Source organism: Myodes glareolus, chromosome 1, assembly GCF_982192425.1.
Source record: "Myodes glareolus chromosome 1, mMyoGla1.1, whole genome shotgun sequence".
Lineage (NCBI taxonomy): Eukaryota > Metazoa > Chordata > Mammalia > Rodentia > Cricetidae > Myodes > Myodes glareolus.
In genome coordinates, this window is record NC_142026.1 from 20,860,277 (window position 1) to 20,885,484 (window position 25,208).

Genomic DNA, 25,208 nt, shown 5'->3' on the forward strand with positions numbered 1-25,208 from the left:
TTCATGTTCCCAGGAACTGAACATCTACCTCTTGAAGAGGTCAATTTGGATGCCAAGATTCTGGAGTGATGATACTTACATCCACACCCATGTCTAGTAAGTCTTCAATAAAATGCCATTTATAACACACTCTTAGCTTTGGTCTTTAATCATTTATAGAAGTCTGCCAGAATATACGTTTCCTCTGTCCTACTGGAGTTTTTTACTCATCCTCCACATTTAACCCACCATCCAGACCAGTATTGCTTTTTACAGCAGGCATTGGATTTTTTAATTTTCCTGGCGAGACATGTTCTCCACAGTAACTGGGAATGCCTGGACCACATTCATCATAAAGGCCTGGGAGAGACCCCACATGGTGTTTCCCAATGGTATCAGGTTACCTTGTCTATCTTTTGTTTACTTACATTCATTTGTCCAGTGTCGGCCTTTGCCACCCCTCCTACATATACCTGAAGACTGAGTCCTCCTATTTCTGCCATTCCCAGAGGAGACATTATTCCTAGGAATTCCTTGTCTACAATCCCTTCTCAGATGTCCCATTCCACCACAATTAAAACATTTGGTTTTTTGATATCTTTTCTTACCATTGGAAATTGCTTCTCCTACCCATGCTCCAGTACCATAGTCAAGTGTATCGACATTCATTGTATGCAAGACTCATTCATCCATGGGTGCTGATCTGATCTTTAAAGGCCCAAGGATCCTTTTGCACCCTATGTGGGCATTCTCATAAGCCAAATATTCAATTATTATACGTCTAGCTTCTGAGTCAGTTACCCCTATTTGTACAGTCCTGGTTAGTCTTTGCAAAAAGTCACTAAAAGGTTCTCTCTGACCCTGTTTAACCCTAAGATATGATTCAACTCTATTTTCTGGTTCCTGAATCCTGTCCCAAGCCTTTAAAGCTGCTGTGCTACATAGGGACAAGGTGTGGTCATCATAAAGAGCTTGATTCTGAGAATCAGAGTAAAGTCCTTCACCTAGAATTTGATCTAGGTTCATCTCAAGTCCTTTTGCTTTTTCTTGTTGCTATAAAATTCTTGTCTCCTCTTTAAAAAACCATCTCCAAAGTAATTGCAGTCTGCTTTCTAGGTAGGACTGCTTAGATTAACTGAGCCCAATCTTGAGGCATGGCTTTGCTACTGAAAGCCCATGCTCTGACCATTTTTCTAACAAAGGATGAATGTAGTCCATAAGTTACAATTGCTTGTTTAATTTCCTTCAGATTGGTCATACTTATGGGTTCCCATGTACATTCTTTGAAATCTTAGGGTACTTGGGGCCAGATATTTTTCTGATGTTATTACTGGAAAAGCAGGCAGAACTCTGAGGAAATATCCTGGAGATTTTTATGTAATGATGAAATTAAATTTTGCCTTTTTACCTTTTGTTCCTGGTTATCAAATTTGATAATTTTCTCAATTTTTTTCAAATCTGTTTACCACTGCCTTTTGTAATGTCTGGATCTCCTGTCCAGTGTTCTGCTCTAATGCCCTCATTGAGGATTCCAAAGTGTGAAATCTGTCCAGTAAAGATAATGTCTCATCCTTGGACATAATCTTTATAGCATACATATTCCCTTCCTGGAGAGACATTCTATCAGTCAATCTATCATAACCCTTTGACAGAGTCCAATTAATACATTCAACAGTGCAAATTCTCTCAAATAATGTTTCAGCACCCACTGTCATTGATTGGGTTTTATGTGCCGAATCAGCTGTTTCCTTTTCCTAAGTGCTGAATCTCCCTTTAAATAAATTACTATCAGTTTATATCATTTACAAAAGTATCTCAATTGACCAAGTTTTGTTAGTTAAATTGTCCTTCAGATTCCTGACCTCTTTTTGAGAAGCTTGGTGCCAGTCTGTACCATTTCTAAAAGTATCTCAGTTGACTGACTTTTGCTAGTTAAAGTGGTCGTATCCTTGTTCACATTTCCAAACTCTTTCTTGAGAACTGTTGTTTCAGTCTGTAAAGACTGCACCATTTCTAAAAATGCCTCATTTTTAGCCCTATTGTCAAACCATATCAAATCATATCAGGGGTTCTAAAACCAAACATTTGGGTGCCAGATGATGATGTCACAAAACAATCCCACACCAATTCAAAATTATGGATAATAAGAGGCTTATTTATTTAAGGGGAAAACTAACAGATCACTGTCCTAGACAACAGTCCTCTGCACGAACAGGAACAGAGTCTAGCAGCCAGAAGTGGGAGCCAGAAGCAAGAGAGTGGGCACATGGTTACTGCTGCTTTCACAGTATAAGAGACCACTTCCAAGTGGCCTGGTATGTTAAAGGCCATTGGCTGAAGGAACAGAATGTGCTCCCACAGCATAATGCAATATGATATTATATCCTAAACATTGTATTAATATACAAAATGTCTTAAACAGAGGCAAAAACATGCATGTATACAATCTGACAAATAACTTTGCATAGGTGTACAAATATTGTAAGCAGAAATAACAAATATATTTTGAACTTCTAGCAATATACAAAAACTATAGCAATGTAAATTTTCTGTAATAATAGCTCACATGCGTTTACTCTGTTACCCACTATTATTATTATTAGTGTGATTAAGTTCACACTAAATTATCTATTATCCCATTCTACTCAGGCCTGCCACTGGGAGATGCTATACACCCAAATGCACCACATGGAGCCTAGTGACAGCCAGCCACAAAAAACCCAAACCCCACGATTTGGCGCAAACTGCTGAATTATCTCGGCTAATTACAAGATAGATCAATTATATTTTTCTTTATTATAAGGGACAAACTCACAAAACAGGAACGAGAAAGTCCAAGTTCAGCTATGCAGCATGGGAATCAAAGAGAGAGAACAAACCCTGAGTCGTCCGGCGTTCTTCCCCCGGGTACTCAAAGGTCACACCCTAACTTGGTCCCACCTCTTAAAGTTCATTGGCTGACAAAGATTCCCCATCAGCTATAGATGGAATAGATATGGATATAGATATGGGTGGGTCTCTCTTGCACCCTGGACTGTGGGATGATTTCAGACTGTTAAATGGCCTCTACCTTACTATCTAGAAGCGTGGCAGGTTCTCCTGTGAGCAATCTAAGAATCACCACTTCCCCTCTGCGATACTAGCTAGCCCCTGCCGCACAGATGTCAATCTGCCCCAAAGGGTACCTGGTGTGGGCTCATGTCAGCGCTGAAGTTGTTCAGACTGTATGTTCCACCCTGATTCAGAGTATCAGCTTACAACTCTAATATGGGTACCTGCCCCAGGAGGGACCATCAGTCCAGGTTGGGATTGTTTGATCTTGGAGAAGACAAGGTATTTGGGGTTGTCAATAGTGAAGTTGGGCTGTTTATTTCCGTAGTGGTGAAAACAGGCTGCTTGGGGATCAAAGTTATAGCGACCTCTGAGTGGCAGCCAGAGGCCGCACAGAAGGTAGAAGCAAGAAATTTATTATTTGGAGAGGCATATATCTGGAACTTCTAGACTTGTTGAGGTCCTGCTATCGTCAGGACAGGGCAGAAGGTAGAACAGAGAGTTGTAGTGCCTTTAGGTCAGAGTTTCAAGTGAGTAAATGCAGGAATGGAGAGGGCAGAATCCTTGGGAAGGAGAGTATCAGAGTGAAGTGGAGGGCAGGAACCAAATGGGATATTGGGGTTTTCTAGGAGGATGATGTGAAAAAGCTTAGAAGGGGCAGAGTGGAGAGACTCTTGTGTGACAGCAGATCCTTGAGCCTATGTGGTGAGAGGGTAACCAAAAGAGAGCTTAGAAGCCTCCTGGGCCAGTAGGGAATGGTGGCTAGTGCCCATAGGCAAGGCTGCCATCCCCTAACTGTTGTATCTAACTGTGCAGAAAGGTAGTCAACGGGGCAAAGGTGAGTCCTCTCATTTGTCCCAAAACCCTTCACGCCACTCCCCATTTCTCAGTAGTGTATGTATAGCATAAAGGGTTGGCCAAGGTCAGGGAGACCCAGGGCAGGGGCCTGTAGGAGTGCATCCTGGAGGTGAGAGAAAGTGGGTATGGCAGGCTTAGTAGGATCTAGAGGCTCCGTTAGGGGGCCTTGTCCTTCATAGAGGGATGAGCAAGAAGAGCAAAGGAATCCAGGTTCTAAGTTATCCCTCCAGGCCAAGGAAGGAAAGAATCTCTTCAACGGTGGTTGGAGGTGTGAGGGACTATCTGTGACTGAGACTGAGTTCACATCTATTAGGGAATAGCAGAAAGTTTAGGTACTTGACCTGAGAGACAGAAAAAAAAGTTGAGTTTTGAAAGGGGAGACTTCCTATCCTTTGTTTCCTAAAAAGTTCAGAAGCTGGGCAAAATGCTGTGACAGCAAGGATGAGGGACTGCAGAGCAGAGGGTTGCCTGCATAGCAAATTACAGAGCAGAGGTTGTCTACACAGAGGGTTACAGAGCAGAGGTCGTCTACATAGCGGGTTACAGGTCTAGGGAGAGTTTGTCTACATAGCAGGTAACAGGTCTATGGAGAAGTGGTCAGTGGTCAGAGTCTGGCTCAGAACCACTGGATTCTGTATAATTTCAGGCCTGGAACTGGAGGGATCTCATGTGGCAAAGGCTGGCCTTGAACTCCTGACCCGCACTTTTTGCATCTTTTACTGGGATTATAGGTGTATGCTACCATGACCAGGTAGAAACAGTTTTATAGAAGAAATAAATAAATTTCAATTTGAATGAGAAAGGAAAGAACACATATAAAAATATTTAGTTATTTCTTAATATTGATCATTAATGCAAATAAGCAATTTTGTCTGTTTTATGTTGTGAGTTTCATGTGGAAATTTACAAAATGTGACCATTCTTCTGCAGAGTTTAACTTGTTTTGGTTTTTTTTAGGGCTGGGAATATAGATCAGTGGTAGAATGCTTGTTTAGCATGAGACCCTGACCCAGCAAGAAAGACACACACATAAACATACACAAAACAACAACCAAGAGTTTCTTTTATAATGAAAAAAAAACAATTCTAATTTGAGAAGAGTAGAAAAATGTGTAAATTTTCTTACAGTGGGGGATGTAGCTCAGTGGTGAAGTACCTGCCCAGCATGTACAAGGCCCTAGATCTTCAAATCTTTAGAAGAGAATAGAAAAATTCTAAACATCATCACTACAATTTTAACATATTTTTTTCTTCTTGGTTATTATAAAAAGTATAACATATTTAGTTGAACCAAATGAAATGATGTTTTACGGAATCTCAAACAATCAGTGGTAGCCAACTGATAACCAGTCATCATTGTCTGTTATAAGCCTTATGCTAGAACTCTTTCCTCACTCTTGTTCCTGTGGGTCACCACTCACCTTGTCCCTGTGAGGAACTCCAGCTAACTCATTGCTCCGCCAAGTTGGACTTGAGTGGAATCTTTTATTCTCTGGCCTGTGCTGGTGCCCTACCCTAGGTGAATAGACACTTGTGTGCCGTCTCCTCAGGGAAAGTTATAGAACATCTTAATTGCTCTTGTTTCCCTGAGCACTGCCTAGGGTGAACTGGGTGCTTCTCTGTTCTGCCCTAATCTTGTTTGTCTTTGAAATCCAGGTGCCTCTGGGTCAGAAATCACTCTTTGGGTGATCTGGCTAAAACTGGATGCCCATCTGCATTGCTCAATGCCACACATCCTTAGCACTATGACCACTGATAATTGCCATGACATGAAGGAGCCACAAAAGGAGAAAAAGGAGGAGCTTCCTTAGTTCTGCCAATACTATGGCAGCATCATTTTGCAATGAAACAATGCTTTATTGCATAGCTGACCATCAAGGAAGTCACTCATATCTGCTTGTCTGATCAGTTGTTATTGGGAGAGTGAAGTGGCTTAGTGTTTTGGGGGTTGAAAGGATGTACATGTTCCCCTCCTGAAAGAGTGGATGTTGGGTTTTGATGTCACTGAACCTACAGGATTTAAGTCTGGGGCTAACTGGATATGTAGCAGACTCATTTCACAGTCCTAATTCTTCTGTGTGCTCTAACCATCCATCCTTTACTCTCTCCTGACTTTGAAAGCCACAGCCTTCTTATCATGTCATCATTTTGCCTTTTCCACAATGTCACCTAACTGGAGTCAGAGTGTGCATCTTTCCCTAGTAGCTTCTTTTACATGGTGATATGTATTTAAGACTCTCAAGTGTCTTTATGGCTGGGTAATTCATTTCTTTTTAGAGGTAAAAGCTTTTCATTGTGTAGATAGAGTATGGCTTGTTCGTTCATTCATCTATAAAAACATTGTGGTGGTTTGAAAGAAAATGGTCTCCATATGGAGTGGCACTATCAGGTGGTAAGGCTTTTTTGGAGTAGTTGTTTATGTTGTGGAGTATTACTTTAACTATGCACAGGTGTGTTGCTTTTGTTAATGCTGTATTTGCTTAATTATGTAAAGATGTGCTGCTCTTTCACCTTTCCTGCCTAAGGCAACTGACTGGTCTAATAAAAAGCTGAACAGCCAATAGCTAGGCAGTAGAGGGGTAGGTGGGACTGCAGGCAGAGAGACTAAGTAGGAGGAGAGAAGAGAAGAGAAAAAGGAAAGAAAGAAGAGAGAACAAGGGAAAGGAGAGGGAGATGCCCAGGGCCAGCCAGACAGGGAGTCAACAGGCAGACAGACATGAAGTAAGACAGACAGATTGAAAGAAAATGAAAAGCTCTGAGGCAAAACATAGATGAAGAGAAACAAGTTAAATTAAGCTTTAAGAGCTAATGGTACAATCATAAGATAAGACCGAGCATTCGTAATTAATTAGAAGTCTCTGTGTCATGATTTTGGGAGCTGGAAGAAAGTCTGCGCTGGGCTAAATCTCTGAAATTTTAAGCCAGACCCAATTAAATATTTCCTTTTACAAGAGTTGCCATGGTCATGGTGTCTCTTCACAGCAATAGAAATTCTAACAATTTTAACAATTATGAATAACATTTCTATAAATATCAATTTATAAGCTTTCATTGTCTATAAAGCCTTTAGTCCTCAACTCATGTGTGAAAATATCAAGAAGCATTGTTACTAGACCATATGGTAAAAGTATGTTTATTTGTGTGTGCATGTTGTGTGTGTGTTTTCATTAGTGGAGGTCAGAGGTCAACACTGCCTGCTTTCCTATGACACTATTTTGTTTGGGGGGACAAGGTTTCTTGCAGGACCTGGAACTCACTGATTCAGCTAGGCTGGCTGACCAGCAAACCCCAGTGGTCTTTCTTATCCTGGCCACACTTCACCGTTGCTGTTCTAAAAGCCACCGGAGAGCAACCAATTAACTTAGAAACACTATGATATTTCATCTCTAAATACTGACATTTGGTTCCTGAAAACAAAGGGTTTCTATGTAATCAAAATCCTATTATAGAAATAAAATCCTAGCCAGACACACACCCATAATTCCAGGATGCTGAGCCAGAAGGATCACAAGTCAATATCAGCACAGTCTACAGAGTGAGTGCAAAGCCAATATATATTCTTTTACAAGAATAAGTAGATGTTACTCTTATGCAAGGTATCTGTGCATGCAGGCACATGCACACATGTGGAGCACACACACACACACACACACACACACATCTTATTTTCATACCCAAGAATTTTATCAGTGACACATGACCTTATTCACATATGGTTTGCATCTAAATTCCCCTAATTGTCTTCAAATTTTTCTTCAGAGTCAGATCAGATGCTAATATATTTTACTTGGTTTAAAAGCTCTTGCAAAGCTATATTTTTATAAACTTTAAAAAGAAAACCTTAAATGGGCATGTGTGTTTTGCCTGCATATATATCTGTGTACTCCACGTATATCTGCGAACCTGTTGCTTAGGATCTCGCAGAATGAGAGATGGTCATTAGTGACCATGCGGGTGCTGGGAATCAAACTTTGGTCCCGGAAGAGCAGCTAGTGCTCTGAATCACGCCAACGGTATCGTATGACTTACACTGGTCGACTGAGCAGCCGCGGAAAGCGATGAAGTGGTGAGATGCACTACAGCATTGATCGGTTACAGAGACTCGGGTGAAGGTAAAATCTAAAGACTCCACATATTGTGACATTCCTTTTACAGGATATCCAGAGTAGGTAAATCCAGAGAAGCAGAATGCAGATTGGGGGTGAGGAGAGGAGAAATTGGCAGAGGGGGAGGATGCTTAATGGGCACAAGGTTTTATTCTGAAGTAACAGAGAAGACTGTGACTACATAGAGGAATGGGTTCAATATCCCCAATTTGCTGATTCAAAAGCCCAAATACTCCAGAATAAGAAAAAAAAACATGTCATGTCAGCTGAGTACTACCATGACAACACAAGTGGAAATCCCATGCCTCTGGCCTCATGAGATTGTTGCTGACAGAATGTGAGCATATCACATGCTTCAGGATATATTAAAGGAGGTTAAAAAAACATAAATACATTGTGTGTTGAGACATTTATCCCATCCCCAGGTATGTCATTATATATAAGCAGATATTTGTTGTGTGTGACAAAATTCAAACTTTTAAAAACTTTCAGCTCCAGACATTTCATGTAAAGAACACTCTGCTTGTAGCAGTTGCAAAACATGAATGTATTAGATGCAACTGGATTGCTTTCTTTATACTGGTGAATGTTATTTTAATTTCATCTCAATAAAAAAATTGGATGAGCTACAGTACCTTTAAAAACAAAGAAAAGGGCTGGAGAGGTGGCTCAGAGGTTAAGAGCACTGGCTGCTCTTCCAGAGGACCTGAGTTCAATTCCCAGCAACCACATGGTGGCTCACAACCATCTGTAATGAGGTCTGGTGCCCTCTTCTGCAGGCATACATGGAGGCTGAACACTGTGTACATAATAAATAAATCTTTAAAAAAATAAAATAAAGAAAATATAAAACCTATGGGAATTAAGTAGTAGATGGTGATTGACCTGTGACTTTCAATTCCAAATGTACTTAGGTCAACTCTTAAAAGTCAGGTGGCTCACAACCTTTAATCTTAGCGCTTGAGAGGCAGAGGCAAATGAGTCTCTGTGAGTCTGAGGCCGGCCTGCTCCACATACTGAGTTCTAAGACAGCTAAAACTTCATAGTGAGACCTCGTATCAAAAAAAAAATAAGTAGATAAGTAAAAATTAAATTAAAATTCAGGCCATCAATTTGTAGAAGTCAGTGAATTTCAGCTTAAAGGCATCTGTTTTGAGAGCCGTTGAAGTAAACTTTTGTGTTCATCTCTTGCTTTGACTTCCAATTTAAGAGAATCGAGTCACTCTGGATTGCTTTGTTAGATAAAGCTAAGAAAAAGACTACCTAGTCGTGTAGTTTGGGTAGTGTTATCTTCTGTCGAGTCAATTATATGTAGAATATTTAAAAGCTACAGTGTTCTATTTCTGATATAAACTATAAAGGGCTCAAGCGGTATGAAGAATTGGCTTTAACTGAGACAGTTTCTGTACAGCAAAGCATCAGAGCAGGTCACATGACAAGGTGTCTCTCCACAGTGATCTAGTTGTGACTTTTGGTCCCGTGAAATAAGTAAAAATGTGGGGAAATACATTGATATGCATTGATATGGAAAATTTATTAGAAATTCAAATGGTCAGAAGCAAGACAGTGGCTGCATTAGTGCTGACAATCATTGCTATATTTTCATTTCTTATAACAGTTGTGAAGAAGTCATAATATCAGACCCCTAATACCAAACAGCTGGTGTAAGAATACCCTAATTCTTGAAATTTAGAATTAACAATAACATATGATCTTCCATGTTAAAAAGAATAACATGGGGATGGAGACATGATGGCTCAATGGCTCACGCGTGTTTATTACCTGTATAATCACCTGGGCGGCAGTCCTGTGTGTACATGTGATGAGCAGAGGTAGGGGTCATTCAGGCCTCCTGGATGTTGGACTAGCCAAAGAGCTAGAGCTTCGGGTTCAGGGAGATACCCTGCCTCGTGGGAATAAGGTGGGGGGTGGCAGAGGATGACACCTGGTACCCTCCTCCAGCCTCTGTGCGTGCACAGGCACACAGACCTGTACATGCATTCATGCATGCATATCAAGAATTTCATTTCCTCAGGGTATCAAATGTCATTGGAATTGGTCTTCAGTTGAATAACACATGCCCTTAGTAATATGTTGAAGTATATCATGAGGGCAGGACTGGGGGTGCACCACCAGGAATAAGGTTGATGCCTTCTCTGCTTATTATTGTCCCCCCCGTTCTTTAAAGTATGGCGGTAAGGAACATTTTGTAATAATGGCTCAGATTTGTCTGTCATTTATTCTGTGCCAGGAACTTGACCTCAGCAGCCTCTGGAAGCACATGCCATCATTAGCCATGTTTGTTTGTATTTATTTGTACGTTTGTTTTTTCCGAAACAGGGTCTCTCTGTGTCGCCTTGACTGTTCTTGAACTCACTCTGTAGACAGGCTGGCTTCAAACTCACAGAAATCTGTCTGCCCTTTGCCTCCCGAAAGCTGGAATTAAAAGCGTGTGCCACCACTACCACCATTGCCCTGCATGCCATTAGACCATGTATTAGTTACTCTGCACTGAGACAAAGTACCCAACAGAAGTGACTTAAGAGAGGATTTCCCTGGCTTGGCTCACAGCTTGGCATGGTATGGTCATCACGGCTGAGTCACGACGGCAGGAGCATATGGCTAGGACTTTTTACATCCTGGTGGACCAGACAGCAGAGAAGGCTCAAGCCTCATCTAGGGTGGGCTATAACCCACTTCCTCTAGGTAGACGCCACCTCCTAAAAGTCCTACCACGTTCCAAAGCAGCACCACCATATGGGGGACCAAATGTGCAGACATGTGAGCCTATGGAGGACACCCCACACTCTAGCTTGAATACCCACTTCCCAGGCAGAGGCACTGGGACTCGGGAGGTAAAGAAAGCTGCTTCAGGCTGGACAGCTTGGTCCACAGTGAATTCTATCATAGGAAGTCCAGTTTCAGACTCACCACTTAGTAACTATGCATGTGAAATGTGTGACAGATTTAAAGAGACACGCTGTGTGTATTCAAGGGGAGCCTGTGCTGCTGGGTTGGGGCACTCTGCATTTGAAGTTGGCGGGGTGTGTGTGTGTGTGTGTGTGCGCGCAGGATTCTGTTTCTTGACCCCTTTCTGAATCACCCTGAGCTTGAAATGAAGTCGGTTTGTTATTGAAGTCAGTTTCTCCACCTTTGAGGAAACAATCAGAAGTATCTGTGTGCCCGATTCTTTATGCTACGAACCCACATATGAAGTCATAGCAAATTTGTCTAAGCTGAACTATTCATGGGAAGATAGCGGTTTGGGTGTTTTGTGGCTTTGCTTGGTTTGGTTTGGTTGTGTTATGGTTATTTTAAGTGCTCAGATTTAGGCATTAGACAGATCCCAGTCCAAATCCTTTGGACATTCAAATTCCAACGGCATCCATTTTTCACAACGGTAGATTATGAGCCGTGTGTGAGCCCTAAAGGTTGCATGCAGAAATAAGTGAACTTCCTTATATAAAATGGCAGGAGTTGATTCTCACCGAATAGCTGCTCTTTCTTTTCCTATTTCATCTTAACTTGCCCGCTAGAGCTCTGAATACAGAATGAGGTGTATTTATGTCTTGTAAATCTTTCATACACCTCATTGAAGTAAACAGAAAATTAACCAAAGATGGAGAAATCTCAGTCCTCCAACCTGGGTGAATAGAAGTAGGTGAAGTAAAAGAGAATGGTCCTGCTAGGAATAGGAGCGAAGGGCAGACTCTCTGCCTAGCTTCAGAACACACCCTTGGTAGATCTACAAAAGTAGACAGCCCACAAAAGGAAGAGGGTGCAGGGCTCCTCAACCTGTAGTCTGTTGACATTGGAGACAAGTAGCAAGTCAGCCCTCAACTACATTCACATGTATATTTTGTCAGATACATAGCCGGAAAAGAATATATATATATTCTGATATATATCAGAATAAATAGGAATAGAATTCTAGTTTGGGATGTGTGTGTGTGTGTGTGTGTGTGTGTGTGTGTGTGTGTGTGTATTTATGTATAGTATATAATAGTTCCTCTAATCTATGCGTTTTTATATAGTTTTCACTTCCCCTGGTTTTAAGTATCTAGTATCAGCCAAGGTATGAAAACATTAAATAGGAAATTCCAGAAAAAAAAGATTTAAAGGAAATAAATAAATTAATGATTATTAACTTTTGAATAATATTTAATATTTTGGTGTGTTGCTTTAATGGTTCTGTTTTATTGCTACTGATCTTTACTAGTCTATTATTATGTCTGATTTGTTAGTTGAATTTTTAGCACAGATATGTCGATGTTGGTCAAAGCATAGTATTCTTGGCCAGCACTGCCAGTAGCTTCCAGACAACCACTGGGGGTCTCCCTACACATCGGGTCAGAGGGAAGATGGAGCTGTGGTGTCTCGGGCTTAGATTCAGCGGCCCTCACCAAGATACCTTGATATATCCTTGGTACAGGGCTCTTTTTTAACAAGGTTGAAAAGGAGAAGACAGGAATTTGGGGTCTGGAGAGCACTCTAGATAGGCGGCCTCACTGTGTAAGCGAAGGCTGAAACATCACTCCAAAGTGACCTGAAGTGGTGAGCACTCATCATCTGCTAGGCTTTAAGCTTCTATCCTGCCCTCCTCTCTGTTGTCATTCATTTCAAAACAGGGGTTCACTATGTGATCTACGCTGGCCTAGAATTCAGTCTTCTTGCCTCATTCTCCCAGGTACGAAACACCACACTTGGATTAGAAGTATGTCCATGTGTAATATGTAAGTCAAACATTTAGAACTGTATTCTTTGGGCCAAGTGTGGTGGGGCACACCTTTTAATCTTAGCACTTGGGAGGCAGAGCCAGGCAGAGCTCTGTAAGTTTGAGGCCAGTGTTGTCTACATAGTAAGTTCCATGCCAGTCAGAGATACACAGCAAGACCCTGTCTCAAAAAACAAAAGTATACCTTAAACATAATGGGTTATTGTCAAGTTATCTTTTTTGTTGTCAATATTCAAGCTAAATTTTCTCCACCCCCTCACCACCCCATATTTTTAAACAATATTGGTAAGTACATAAAAGATTGCAATGACTCATAAACATAGCAAGAACTCATAGACATTATAACCTGAAGTGCCCCCTTTATGCTTGTGATAGTTTGAATGAGAATGGCCCCCATAGGCTCATTTGTTTAAATATTTGGTCCTTAGTGGAACTGTTTGGGAAGGCATGGAGGTGTGGCCTTGTTGGAGGAGGTGTGTTGCTACCAGCAGGTTTTGAGGCTCTCAAAGCCAAGTGCTGTTCCCAGTGTACCCTCTCTGCCTCCTGCTTGCATATGTGAGCTCTCAGCTGTTCCTGCCTCTGTGCCCTTGCTCCCCAGCCATGACCTCAATAAGATGCAAGTGAAACACCGTCTTTTCTAAGTTGACTTGGTCGTGCCGTTTTGGCATGGCAATAGAAAAGTAGCTAATACAATACCATTTTTGTTTCTGACAACAGAGTTCTTGAAAATGGAGGCTGTGGCCAACACATGTCCGCTTCATGGGTACATGAACTATGACGTACAGTCGAAGTAGGACAGTAAGGTTTCCTTCAGTAGCCAGTCTTCTACTTTCCATGGCCAGTGGTTGTGAGTTACAGGAGAAGTGACTGGCGGACGATCCCACCTGGCATGTCCCTCTCTTGCAGCTCTGGTGTGCACTGGGGTCATGGTGCTGCTGATCGTATACAACTACTGGTACATTTACATCCCGTATCTGATCTGGCTCTACTTTGACTGGCAAACTCCAGAGCAAGGAGGCAGGAGATCTAACTGGGTCAAAAACTGGACCGTGTGGAGGCATTTTAAGGACTATTTTCCACTTCATGTGAGTAGAACTGCCTTCTAAAGTATTCTTTTGAGTTGGGGCGGGGGGACTGTGGGAGTGTGATTTCATCTTGGGTATCTCTACCGTATTCCTTTCCAGACGGTGTGTACTTCAGTGCATTTGGGGCTCTTATAATGAACACCAGAGCTTCAGATCCATATAAAGAAAACTTATTTCTCCTACTGTTGAAGTCTGGCGTGGGTGGTGTCCAATATTAAGGTTCCAAGATTCAACCAGTATCATCTTGCCCTGTAATCTCATGGCAAATAGAAAAGGCAGAGTAAGAGGGGGCCAACTTGTCTTTTTAAGAAGAATCCATCCACACTGGCAGTCAGAATGCTAGTCTCTCTACTCTCTGAGTTCTCATGAGCTAGCCCCTCTCAGGAGACCTTGCATTCCTACACTGTCACACTGGAGATCAAATTATCCTTGTTTGGGGGGTGATTGACAGACGGATGCAAATCATTCCAGAGAAAGCATGCACTTTGGTCCAATTTAATAAATGAGACTTATGTCAAGTTGATGAAGACTGGGGGTGCTGTGTATGGGACCTGGGCTTAGTGAATGGTTTGAAAACGTCCGAATATCTTCAGCCCAGGGAAATAAGATGAATTGTGCAATTCAGGTCCCACTGAATAGGAACAGAGGGAAACTCTTCCACTTCTCACTAATGGGGGTCGTTTCATTTCCTTATCTCAATGTGAACGTGCTGTATGTAGCTCAACAAAACCCAGGATTTGGATCCACGACAAAATTATATATTTGGGTTTCACCCGCATGGAATATTCGCGACTGGAGCCTTCGGAAATTTTTGCATAAATTACTCCGACTTCAAGAAGCAGTTTCCCGACTTTACACCTTATCTCCATTCGCTTGTGTGCTTTTTCAAGGTCCCATTCTGCCGAGAATATGTTATGAGCATGGGTAAGTGATGTAGCCTCTGCTCCCCAGCTTCAGTGACACCCACTTATCTTACAGACCTACGCTCTGTGGATTTCCCCTACACCTAATCCTTCCGTCTGCTCTTCTGACCAGCCTGGATATTTAGCTTTGTGATAGCATAGGTATTATCAAAAAAAAAAAAAAACACTAATTAAGTGGGAGAATAAATTGGTGAATGCATTTGGTATATTCAAATGTGGAAAAACAGTCATGGATCAAATAAATGATGAATTATACTTTGGAGAGTCACTTTGTGCACTTTTATGGATATTAGAACTGGAAAGTGTTTCCCTTTGTGTCTTGTGCATCGCAAGTGACATAAACTACTCAGTGTGCTGGCTTTGTCATCCTAGGTTGTGTGCCCCTCCTGGGGCTGTGGGTGTTGTCAGCGGTACAGTGTTTATCTAGCATGATCAAGGTCTGGTTTTACCCCAGGTCTGTAAAAAAAGAAAAGAAAGGGGAGAGGAGGGGGAGGGACAAGGAGGAGAAGAGATCGGGATGGAAGGGAGAAATAAAAGTAGCCTGTCCACAGCCTGGTCTGCAGAGTGGTTCCAAGACAGCCAGGGCTACACAGACAAACCCTGTCTCAAACAAACAAACGGAACCCTCTGCTGCTCTGCCGTGGGTTTGATTTGGTCTGGTTGTGGTTTGCTCTTTTTATGAGACAGACCCTCACTTTATTTCCCAGGCTGGCCTTCTGGCCCTGAATTCCGGACAGTACCACTTCTACGTCTCAAATTCTGAGATTGTAGGTGTGTGCCGCTGCGCCTGTGGGTCAAGGGAACACTCTAGTCACGGTTCCGAGAACAGAATCCGTCTGAAATGCTGTGGAGAGGCTATATAAACATACAAAGTGACCCCAGCTTGTGCCAGTAGCCTTCATTTCAACTCAAGAGACTCTATTGGCTTGTCTAACTTGATTGGCTTTTTGGCAGTGCACTTTGGTAACTTACAGAATATTTTACACTTGTCAGAATTGTGTAGGGTGGTTGGTTGCAATTACCTTTGCAGCCCCTGAGTATAAAAGAAAAATGAGCAGCCTTTTTGGAAAAATTATATCTTCAGTATCAATTAGTGATAGAGTTAGGGAAAGAGTTTCTATTGCCGTCCAGACTGTCATGGCTTCCTTTACAGTCACTTCTGTCATTATGTATCTGTTCGGAAATCACTACAATACAGAGCCCTAGGATCCTTGCTCCCTTTACAATAACTGTGTCAGTTTGTGGCCTCAAAAGTAGAAGAGAGAGATTCAGGACAGGCTCCAAAGCTACAGATGAACCCTGTCTGGAAAAAAAAAAAAAAAAAGTAGAACTCAGTCCAGTGAGTGCTGCAAGGCACACTAGAGGGCGCCCTACTCCTTAAACTACTGCGCGATCTACCATATGGCCACTAGAGGGCGCACTAACACCCCAACCTACCAAAGAAAATTCCAAAATGTGTTGTTGACATTGGGTTAGAGTTTTATAAAAGGAACAAAATTAAAGATAAAGTTTTAATTTCCAAAAAAGTCACAGAAATTTATTTTAAATTTGCTTTTTGCTGATTCAAAGTATAATTAGCAGTAAATTTGTGTAGTTAAGAACAGGTACGGCAGAGACAGCCAGGAATTCTCGGCTCTGTGACCACGTCAGACACAGTTTCAGAGTTTTTCTTAATACAGTGATCACTGTAGTGATATTTTGTTTGTGTTTTAACAAATAAAGCTTGCGTGAATACCAGAGTGCAAAGTTAAGCCACAAGAGGCCAGGCAGTGGTGGCGCACACCTTTAAATCCAGGATTCAGGGGACAGATGGAGCTCTGTTAGCCCAAGGCCACCCTGGGCTACACGAAATTGATCCAATCTAAAACAATCAGGGAAACCCAGTGAAGGCTACAATGACATAGTGTTGCTGGTGTGGGATAACCCTTCCGTGTGCTGTGAATATATGTTGCTCTCATTGGTTGACGATAAGAGCTGCTTTGGCCTATAGTAAGGCAGAATATAGCTAGGTAGGAAAGCCAAACTGAATACAGGGGAAAAGAAGGGTGGAGTAAAGAGAGATGCCAGCCAGCTGCCCAAGAAAGAAGATGCCAGCAGCAGACCCGCAATGCCACAACCACGTGACAATGCTTACTGAATAGGAATCGGTTAGTTAAAATGTAAGAGCTAGTTAATAATAAATCTGAACCATAAGACAAATAGTTTGTAATGAATATTAAGGCTCTGAGTGATTACTTAAAAGTGGCTATGGGGTGGGGTGGGACATAAAAAGACTTCTGTTTACCCAGTGCTCTGATGATAGAAATCCAGAAAGGAACAAGGTTTGAAAGAGTGCCAAGACATCATGTTTGGTTCGTCTTCCAGTAGGCGGCAGCTGCGTATGTATTATCATTATTATCAGTATCTTATATTGTGATCAAGTGTCCAATAAATGCTTTGGAATGAGTGAGTCCCAGGCAACTGGTGGCCGGCAGAAGAAAATTTGCACAGCAGACTGATATTTCGACCTGGATCACTGGGTGGGTGATGGGATCCTTTGTCTTGGTGGTTAATCTTAGAACAGGGCCTGCTCTGGGGAATAGTTGAATACACTGGATTTGGGGACATGAACTCGAGGTGTCTTTGAGCTGTCCGAGTGGAGATGTCCATTTGACCTTTGGTGATGTGGACCCAGAAGCTGAGGGAGAGATGGGTTTCTCACAACTCAGCACACATAAGTGGTAGTTGAGCTCATGGGTGTAGATGAGGTTCGAGGACAATAAAAATAATGAGGGAACTCTCCGAAATAGCAGCTTACAGAACTGACCGGAAAGGGAATCCAGCAGGGTATGAGAAATGGCTGGAGGAGAACCAGAAGAGGGTTGTCTTTGTAAGACAAGAGGAGCCTTCTTTCTCACTCAGCTTACGCCAAGCTAAACGACACATCTTGAACTCCGGGAGCATTCAAAGCCATCAAGGAGGGTCAGAGTCTCATCCTGTCACCCACCAGCCTTTTCTCTCAAGGGCCATTCAAAGCCAGATGTGACCTCTAACCCCAACACCTGGAGGCTGAGGTAGAATGATTGCCATGAGTTCAATTTGAGCTTAGGCTAGTTGAGGGCCAGCAAGCCTAGTATGACCGGAGAGAGAGAGAGGGAGAGAGAGAGAGAGAGAGAGAGAGAGAGAGAGAGAGAGAGAGAGAGAGAGAATGAGTCATTCAGAGCCTTATACTTTTCTAATAGCAGAGAATCAGAATAAAGCATCACTCCTGCAGTAGAATATTATTTTTTTAAAAAAAATAATCCTTCAGAAGGGGTGGCTAGTCATGGCTTCTCTTTGTTTCACTAAGGGGTAGTTCCCGTTTCTAAGAAGAGCATATCCCACGTGCTGAGCAAGGATGGAGGTGGGAACATTTCAATCATTGTCCTTGGGGGCGCGAGGGAATCACTGGAAGCCCACCCAGGAAAGTATACCCTATATATGCACAAGCGCAAAGGATTTATTAAGCTTGCCTTAACCCATGGGTAAGTGGCTTTTTTTTTTCAGTTTTGTTGGAGACAGGGTCTTATTATGTAGCTTAGGCTGGCCTGGAACTCACCATGTAGCCCAGGTTGGTATGGTGATCCTACTGTTAAGCCTGCCAAGTCCTGGGATTTCAGATGTGAGCCACTCTGCTTGGCCTAGCTAAATGGCTATTTTGTTTAGGGTAAGTGTGTTTTCAAAGGATAAGACATTAAACGAGCACAAAGAATGATTATAACTTTTCTAATCCTAAAAGAACATTCTCCAAGTCAATGTTCCAATAAAGACAGGTGGGGGGGGGGGGGTGGCGTCTTCTTAATGGAGGATGTCCTTTCTAACAAGGTAATTGGATGTCACAGCATTCAGTAGTAAAAAACAAAAACAAAACAGTAGACACGAAATCTTACATACTCAGTGTAAATTTGCAACAAGATGAGCAGAAGCCAATGGAAAGAATGGCTTCCCCCAAGCTTGACTTCCTACAGAATAAGATCCTGACCATGACTAGTTTGCTGAAGCCCTTCCTAAGGATTTCAAGTACAGCTTGAAGTGTTTTGAAGTTCATGCAGCTTCAGCGGTTCAAACGTGGCTACAGCGTGGGAAGCATGGGATGCTGTAGTGGTTACTTTCCCCAGTGCTGAAAAATGCCCAACTAAAGCAGTTTGAAGGGGGCTGGAGAGATGGCTCAGCAGTTAAGAGCAAGAGCACTGGCTGCTCTTTCAGAGGACCTGGGTTCAATTCCCAGCACCCACATGACAGCTCATGCCTGTTTGTATCTCCACTTCCATGGCTCCTGACACCCTTACACAGACATGTATGTAGGCAACATACCAATGAACATATAAAATAAAATAAAATAAATATAGAGCAATTTGAGGAAGTAAGGGTTTATTCAGGCTCCCTGTCTCAGGGGATACAGTCCATTTTTGTGAGGAAGGCATTTGGGGAGCAGGAGGCCACTGGTCATGTTGCACCCACTGTCTACAGACGGATAACAACGAACTATGGGGCTCAGCTCGTGTTCTCTTCCCGCCCTCTTTAATCAACCCAGGACCCTGGCCCATGGGATGTTACCTTTGAGGGATTCATATTCCCCTCTTCATTTAAAACCTCTTCAGAGCTGTTAATCCCAGAACTCCAGCGGCAGAGGTAGACAGGTCTCTGTGAGTTCGAGGCCAGCCTGATCTACAGAGCGAGTTCCAGGACAGGCTCCAAAGCTACACAGAGAAACCCTATCCCAAAAAACCAAAATAAATGAACAAACAACTACATATAAATAAAATAAAACAAAGCCTCTCCAGAAGCACCTTCACTGACCCCCAGAGACATGTCTCCTAGGGGTTCCAAATCCAGTCAAGTTGATTGACAATGAAGAGTCACTGGCACTGGCACCTTTAGAATTTGGGAGATTTTCTTGAAAAGTCTGGATGAAAGTAAATTATTTAAATTCATAACCTTAAGGCTGGAGAGATTGAATGAACAGATCAATGATTGGACAGTACAATTCTGAAGACTGGAGTTTTGACCCCCAGCCCCCACATCGCAAGCCAGGCATCCTGCAAACACACTCGGCCCCAGCTCTGAGGGAGGGGCATTTTCTTTCAACCTCTAAGCATGCACACTCAACCTCTAAGCAGGCACACGGGGGTGTTCCTGCAGATCCAGCTGTGCACACACTCACACACACACGAGCAAACCAACATTTTCCGTCTGTTCCTAAAACCTGCGTCCTTCCTTCCTGTCCCGCCAGGGCCAGCTTGGTCCCAGTGTTTTCTTTCGGTGAAAATGAACTTTTTAAGCAAATTAACAACCCTGAAGGCTCATGGCTTAGAATGGTACAAGAGAAGTTGAAGAAATCAACCGGGATTACCTTGCCACTGTGTTACGCCAGAGGAATATTCCAGAACAACTTTGGCCTAGTGCCCTATCGGAAACCGATCTACACCGTTGGTATGTACGTGAAATGAACAAAATGGTCTTACCTCATAGAGTGTTTGCTGTTACTGTCTAGGTGCTAACAATTCCAAAGAAGTAGCCTTCAGTTTGGACTTGCTAATGTCTTAGATCATTCGTTCTCAACTTTTCTCTTTAACACAGTTCCTCATGTTGTGACCCCCCAACCATAAGATTATTCCTGTTGCTACTTCATAACTGTAATTTTGCTACTACTGTGAATCATAAAGCAAATAAATGTGACCCCTGCGAAAGGGTTGTTTGATCCCCAAAGGGGTCATGACCATGGGTTGAGAACCCCTCTTAGACCCCAACAGAACTTTAACCGCGGTATCACCTCTAATGAACTTCCTCTGCTTCACATGTGTGGGGGAGTTGGTTACCCTGTATAACTCCACTGGTGAACTAGAGTCCAAGTCTCGACATGAAGTTTCTAGTGCTTCCTAGTGCACCTGTACCTGCCTAGAGCACAGGGGTTGACTGATAGGCGAGCCACCTCAGAGGCTCATAGCCACACACACACCAGCATCAGGTTCTTACTAAAGCACACTTTGTGTCCCTAATGATGCTTATAGATGTTCTAGTAGCGAATGCTTTTATTTATAAAAGGTGAGTGTTTGAATGACTAGAGACGGGGAGAAGAAGCGGAAAGGAAAAGGGACAGAGCCCAGCCTGGCGATGTGCACCTGCTGGGAAACTGAGGCAGGAGGGACCCAGGGTCAGGGCCAGCCTGAGCAACACCCAAAGCAGTCTCAAAAAGGAAACAAATCAATAAGTGGCGGGAGTAAGATACTTTTCTTCTGAAGCTTGGAAGAGACGGGGAGGGTGAAAATGAGGAGGTACCGAATCATGGTCAATTTAGCCATAGTTCTGCATTTTACAGGAAATGGAAATAATACTTTTACCACAATAGCCAATAACTAAAATCTGAATATAGTGACTTCTCTCTTTTTTTAGATTAGTTTCACTAGAAGAGAATTTCTTTCATCCCTTCTTCTCTTCTTCCCCCCTCCTCCCCTTTCTTTTTCATAACGGAGTCTCATGTAGCCCAGGCTAGCCTGAAACTCACTCTGTAGCCACGTAGTCTTGAACTTCTAATGCTCCCGCAGCCACAGGAGCCCCTTCTGCGAGGAGTGCACACACGACATTTTCTGCTGTCAGTTTATATGAGCTCCGCAATTCAAATGCAGTCACATGACGCTATTTTTAGCCGCCATATTTAACTCAGATGGAATGCAGCAGCCTGTTGGTGAGTTACTACAGGGAACACTGAGATAAATTTCAGAGTCCGACTGTGCTTTCACCACCAACTGGCTCATGTCTTTGGCATCATATCAGTTAATCATTTTTGTTCCGTCATGTTATGCTGTCGATTTGAGGGTGAGATATAATGGAAATTACAAGTAATGATTTGGGAGGTAGGGCATATGCCCACATGCAATTGTAGATACTGAAAAAAGGGGTGTCCTGCTGTGGGTTGCAGTTACTATCTCCTTGCATTAACTTTTTTTTTTTTTAAGTAGAGTGGTTTTGGTATTTGATGCAGTTAAATTGCGCCTCTCCTGACAGAGTCAGAGTAAACCGGAGCTGCTGGAGATGAGCTGCCTGTCAAGACGTTTTCATTCATGGTCTATACTGTGCTTCTTTTGGAGACTCAGAATAAGGGGACATTCCGTTGGCCCGTTCCATACCTACTCTGAATGGTTCTGAGTCCACGACATCTCCAGCAGTCTGTTATTTTTTTTTTGAAACCTTTAAATGGAGATAATAATAAGAATATTTCGTAAAGGTCCAGCTGTCACAATCTTAGGACAACAGTGGGGGAGTCAAAGATTTCCAACAGCCCGACCTGTGGGAACCAGACCAAACATAGGCCTGTAGATCCAATCCATAGGGAGCTGTGGCAGGAAGATAAGAAGTTCAAAGCTGACCTGGGCTGCAGAGTGAGTTCAAGGGTAGCCTGGGCATAAGCCACATGGTTAGATTCTATGTAGTTTAGTGGTAGAGGACCCGTCTAGCATGTGAAAGACGGAGTCAGTTCCCAGTACCGCAAGGACAGATTAAGAAAGAGAGAGGGAAGGAAGAAACAAGAAATGAAGAAGGGAGGGAGGGGGAGGCAGATGGACAGGGCAGAGCCTTCCTGACCGGCTTGCTGAGAGTTTCAAGTGCATTAAGCTTTCCCTGAGCAGGAATTCCTGCCAACATGTTAACCCCAATCAAAGTGTGAGGAAGTAGACAAATGGTTCATTTTTTTAAAAAAAATCTCAGTTTCTGGAAGAACAGAGAGGAGGAGACACCCAGAGATTCACAGCTGTCATGAGTTGAGGGAGCAAATGCAAACAGGGCTCATGAAGCCGTTGGCAGAGTTTGAATGTGGATTATGTGTAAAATGTCGCATGACGGTATATCTCGTGGGTGTGATGGGGCGATGTAGGCTATTGTTCTCGTTCTAAGAAAATAAAATAGTCAGGGATGATTCACACGGCTGAGTTAGTGCCCTCCATGCCCTAATTTCAGAGGCTGTTAGAGATTAAAAGCAGGCTGGCACTGTGGTGCTTGTCTACAGTCCTGGCATTTGGGTGGCAGAGGCAGGGAGATTGTTTCAAGTTTAAGGCTAGCTAGAACTACGTACAAAACCCTGCCTCAAAACCAACCAACCAACCAAACAAACAAACAAAAGCCCTAATAAGGGACTAGGTGGGTAACTTGGTTGGTGGAATGCCTGCCTAGGAAGTGCTAAGCTTAGATTTGATAGCCCACATAAAACAGGTAGAGTAGTGAGCACCCGTAAATCCAGCCCTTGGGAGTTGGAAGCAAGACGACCGAAGTTCATGGCCATTTTCTGCTCCATCATGAGTTCATCGCCAAATGAGCTAAATGAGACCTTGTCTCAAAAAGCATTAACAAGATAATAATCCCTACGTATTTTGATGTACATATGTGTGCTTATGCAGGCAAAGCAACCCAGGAGTGGTTGAAGGCAGCTGAGAGCATGTGCTTATGGTATCCTCGAGTTTTTTAGATAAAGAAGATAAGGAAATGGATTTTATTTTAATAAAACTGATTCCATCCCATCATATAGTGGTGGGAGAAGCACAGGCTAAGGAATTTCTGAAGTTGAAGGAAAGGAGGGGAATGCAGGTTGGGCTTGCTTTGTTTTGTTGTTTGTTTTAAAAAGATATATTTATTTATTATGTATATAGTGTTCTGCCTGCATGTACACCTGCAGGCCAGAGAGGGCATCAGATGTCACTAGAGATGGTTGTGAGCCACCATGTGGTTGCTGGGAATTGAACGCAGGACCCCCAGAAGAGCAGCCGGTGCTCTTAACCGCTGAGCCATCTCTCGCACCCCCGCAGATGGTTTTATTTCTAAAACAGGAGACATTAAAAAAGAGGATGAGGTCTGAGGATGAATACAGAGGAGGTAAGACCCTCCCTCTGAGGTGTTAGGGTTTCCAGCAGGGCCCATGCTTTCACTGGCGTGAGCCAGATCATCAGAGAAAAGTGTTGAGGCCTTCTAGGTATGACAGAGCCCTGTGAAGGACGAAGACACACAGAAGTGACTCGGGGACACATTTATATGCTGCGTTTACCAAAGACAGCAGCTAGGGAAAAGTAGCTCAATGTACACAGAGACTAAAGACAGTAAAGAGCTCTTGCCACAGAGTCTGAAGGGGTCTCTCCTGACTAACTTCCCCTGTCTGCTGAAAAGACTTTCTTTCTTCCTGGTCTTAGGAGAGCATCATTTACAAGGGAGCTTTAGTTCCTTCTCTCAGGAAGAAAGGGGAAGCCTATAATGCCCTTCTCACATCGCGGAAGTACCCACCACATCCCGCACCTTCTCTCCGACGTCTCTCACTGAGATGCTCTCCCTAGAAACAAGAGCTATTTCTATGAAACTACAATTTGCAGGTCAATCTGGGTATGGATTTTGTCGTACACCCACCCCACCCCCAGAGTTCAGAACGGTGAGGAAGCTATGGGAACCTCTAGTTTTGCTCTCCCATCCCACACCGAGGAAACTTTCGGCCAGACAGCAAGCTAAGACAGATCCAGGCTACTCCAAGGCTGCTCTGGAACCCCTGACCCTCCTGCCTCTGCCTCCGGAGCGCTAAGGCGTGCGCTAGCCGCCTGATTTATTTTCTCCAGTTCTCTCTGCTGTGTTGTCAAGGGACTGATGTCCACCATGCAGAAACTTGACTTCCGGATGACCAAAGAAAACCGTCCATGAGCGTTCGGACGCCCCATCTGGAGACTCAGCAGTTCCGGGTGTGGGTGTGTCGCTCCTTCTTCTGCACCCCTCAACGCTCATATTCATGTTCTTTACCGCTTGCTGCCTGCTCTATTCCTTCACGTTTGCTCAGTTTTTTTCTTAAATAACCACCGTCTGTTACTGGCACGGGTTCAGTCTGTATGTAGCTTGGAGGAAGACAAAGGGTGCCCCTCCGGATGTGTCCTCCCATACCGCCACATGCACAGGCCTCATGCCCAAGCAATGCCTCTAGAAGACGCAGTTTGCAACGAGGAATGAAGTTGACCGCCTGGCCTCAGAGCAGTAGCAGCATCTGGCCAGCAGATGGCGCAGTGTATACGCGCCAAAGACTTGTCTTTCCGAACTCTATAATTTTGAGGTTGTTTATTACATAAACATCTTTTAAAACATGTACAGAATGCCGGGCGGTGGTGGCGCATGCCTTTAATCCCAGCACTCGGGAGGCAGAGGCAGGTGGATCTCTGTGAGTTCGAGATCACAACGTCAGCCTGATCTACAAGAGAGCTAGTTCCAGGATAGGCACCAAAGCTACAGAGAAACCCCGTCTCAAAAAAATATCAAAAAAAAAAGTACAGAAACCGCTAGATTTATTTACATCTAGTCGGCATTTTTGTAATTATATGGGTGACACAAATGATTTTTTCTTTGTGGAACACTCATATGACACAGATTAGATGAACCTTTATCTATCTCTGTTTCCTTCCCCAGAGGGAAATGTCGATCTTCCCAGACTTTTTCCTGG

General features: G+C 43.1%; 1 protein-coding gene across 1 annotated transcript in view; it reads left to right on the forward strand.

The window, feature by feature from the left end:
- The window catches only part of Mogat1 (monoacylglycerol O-acyltransferase 1), a 32,069-nt gene that overhangs the window by 5,959 nt on the left and 902 nt on the right, over nucleotides 1–25,208 (forward strand). The window contains exons 2-5 of the mRNA XM_048459326.3: nucleotides 13,636–13,814; nucleotides 14,534–14,738; nucleotides 18,066–18,240; nucleotides 19,989–20,188. Of these exons, the coding sequence (XP_048315283.3) occupies nucleotides 13,636–13,814; nucleotides 14,534–14,738; nucleotides 18,066–18,240; nucleotides 19,989–20,188 (759 nt within the window). The remainder of the gene's footprint in view (nucleotides 1–13,635; nucleotides 13,815–14,533; nucleotides 14,739–18,065; nucleotides 18,241–19,988; nucleotides 20,189–25,208) is intronic.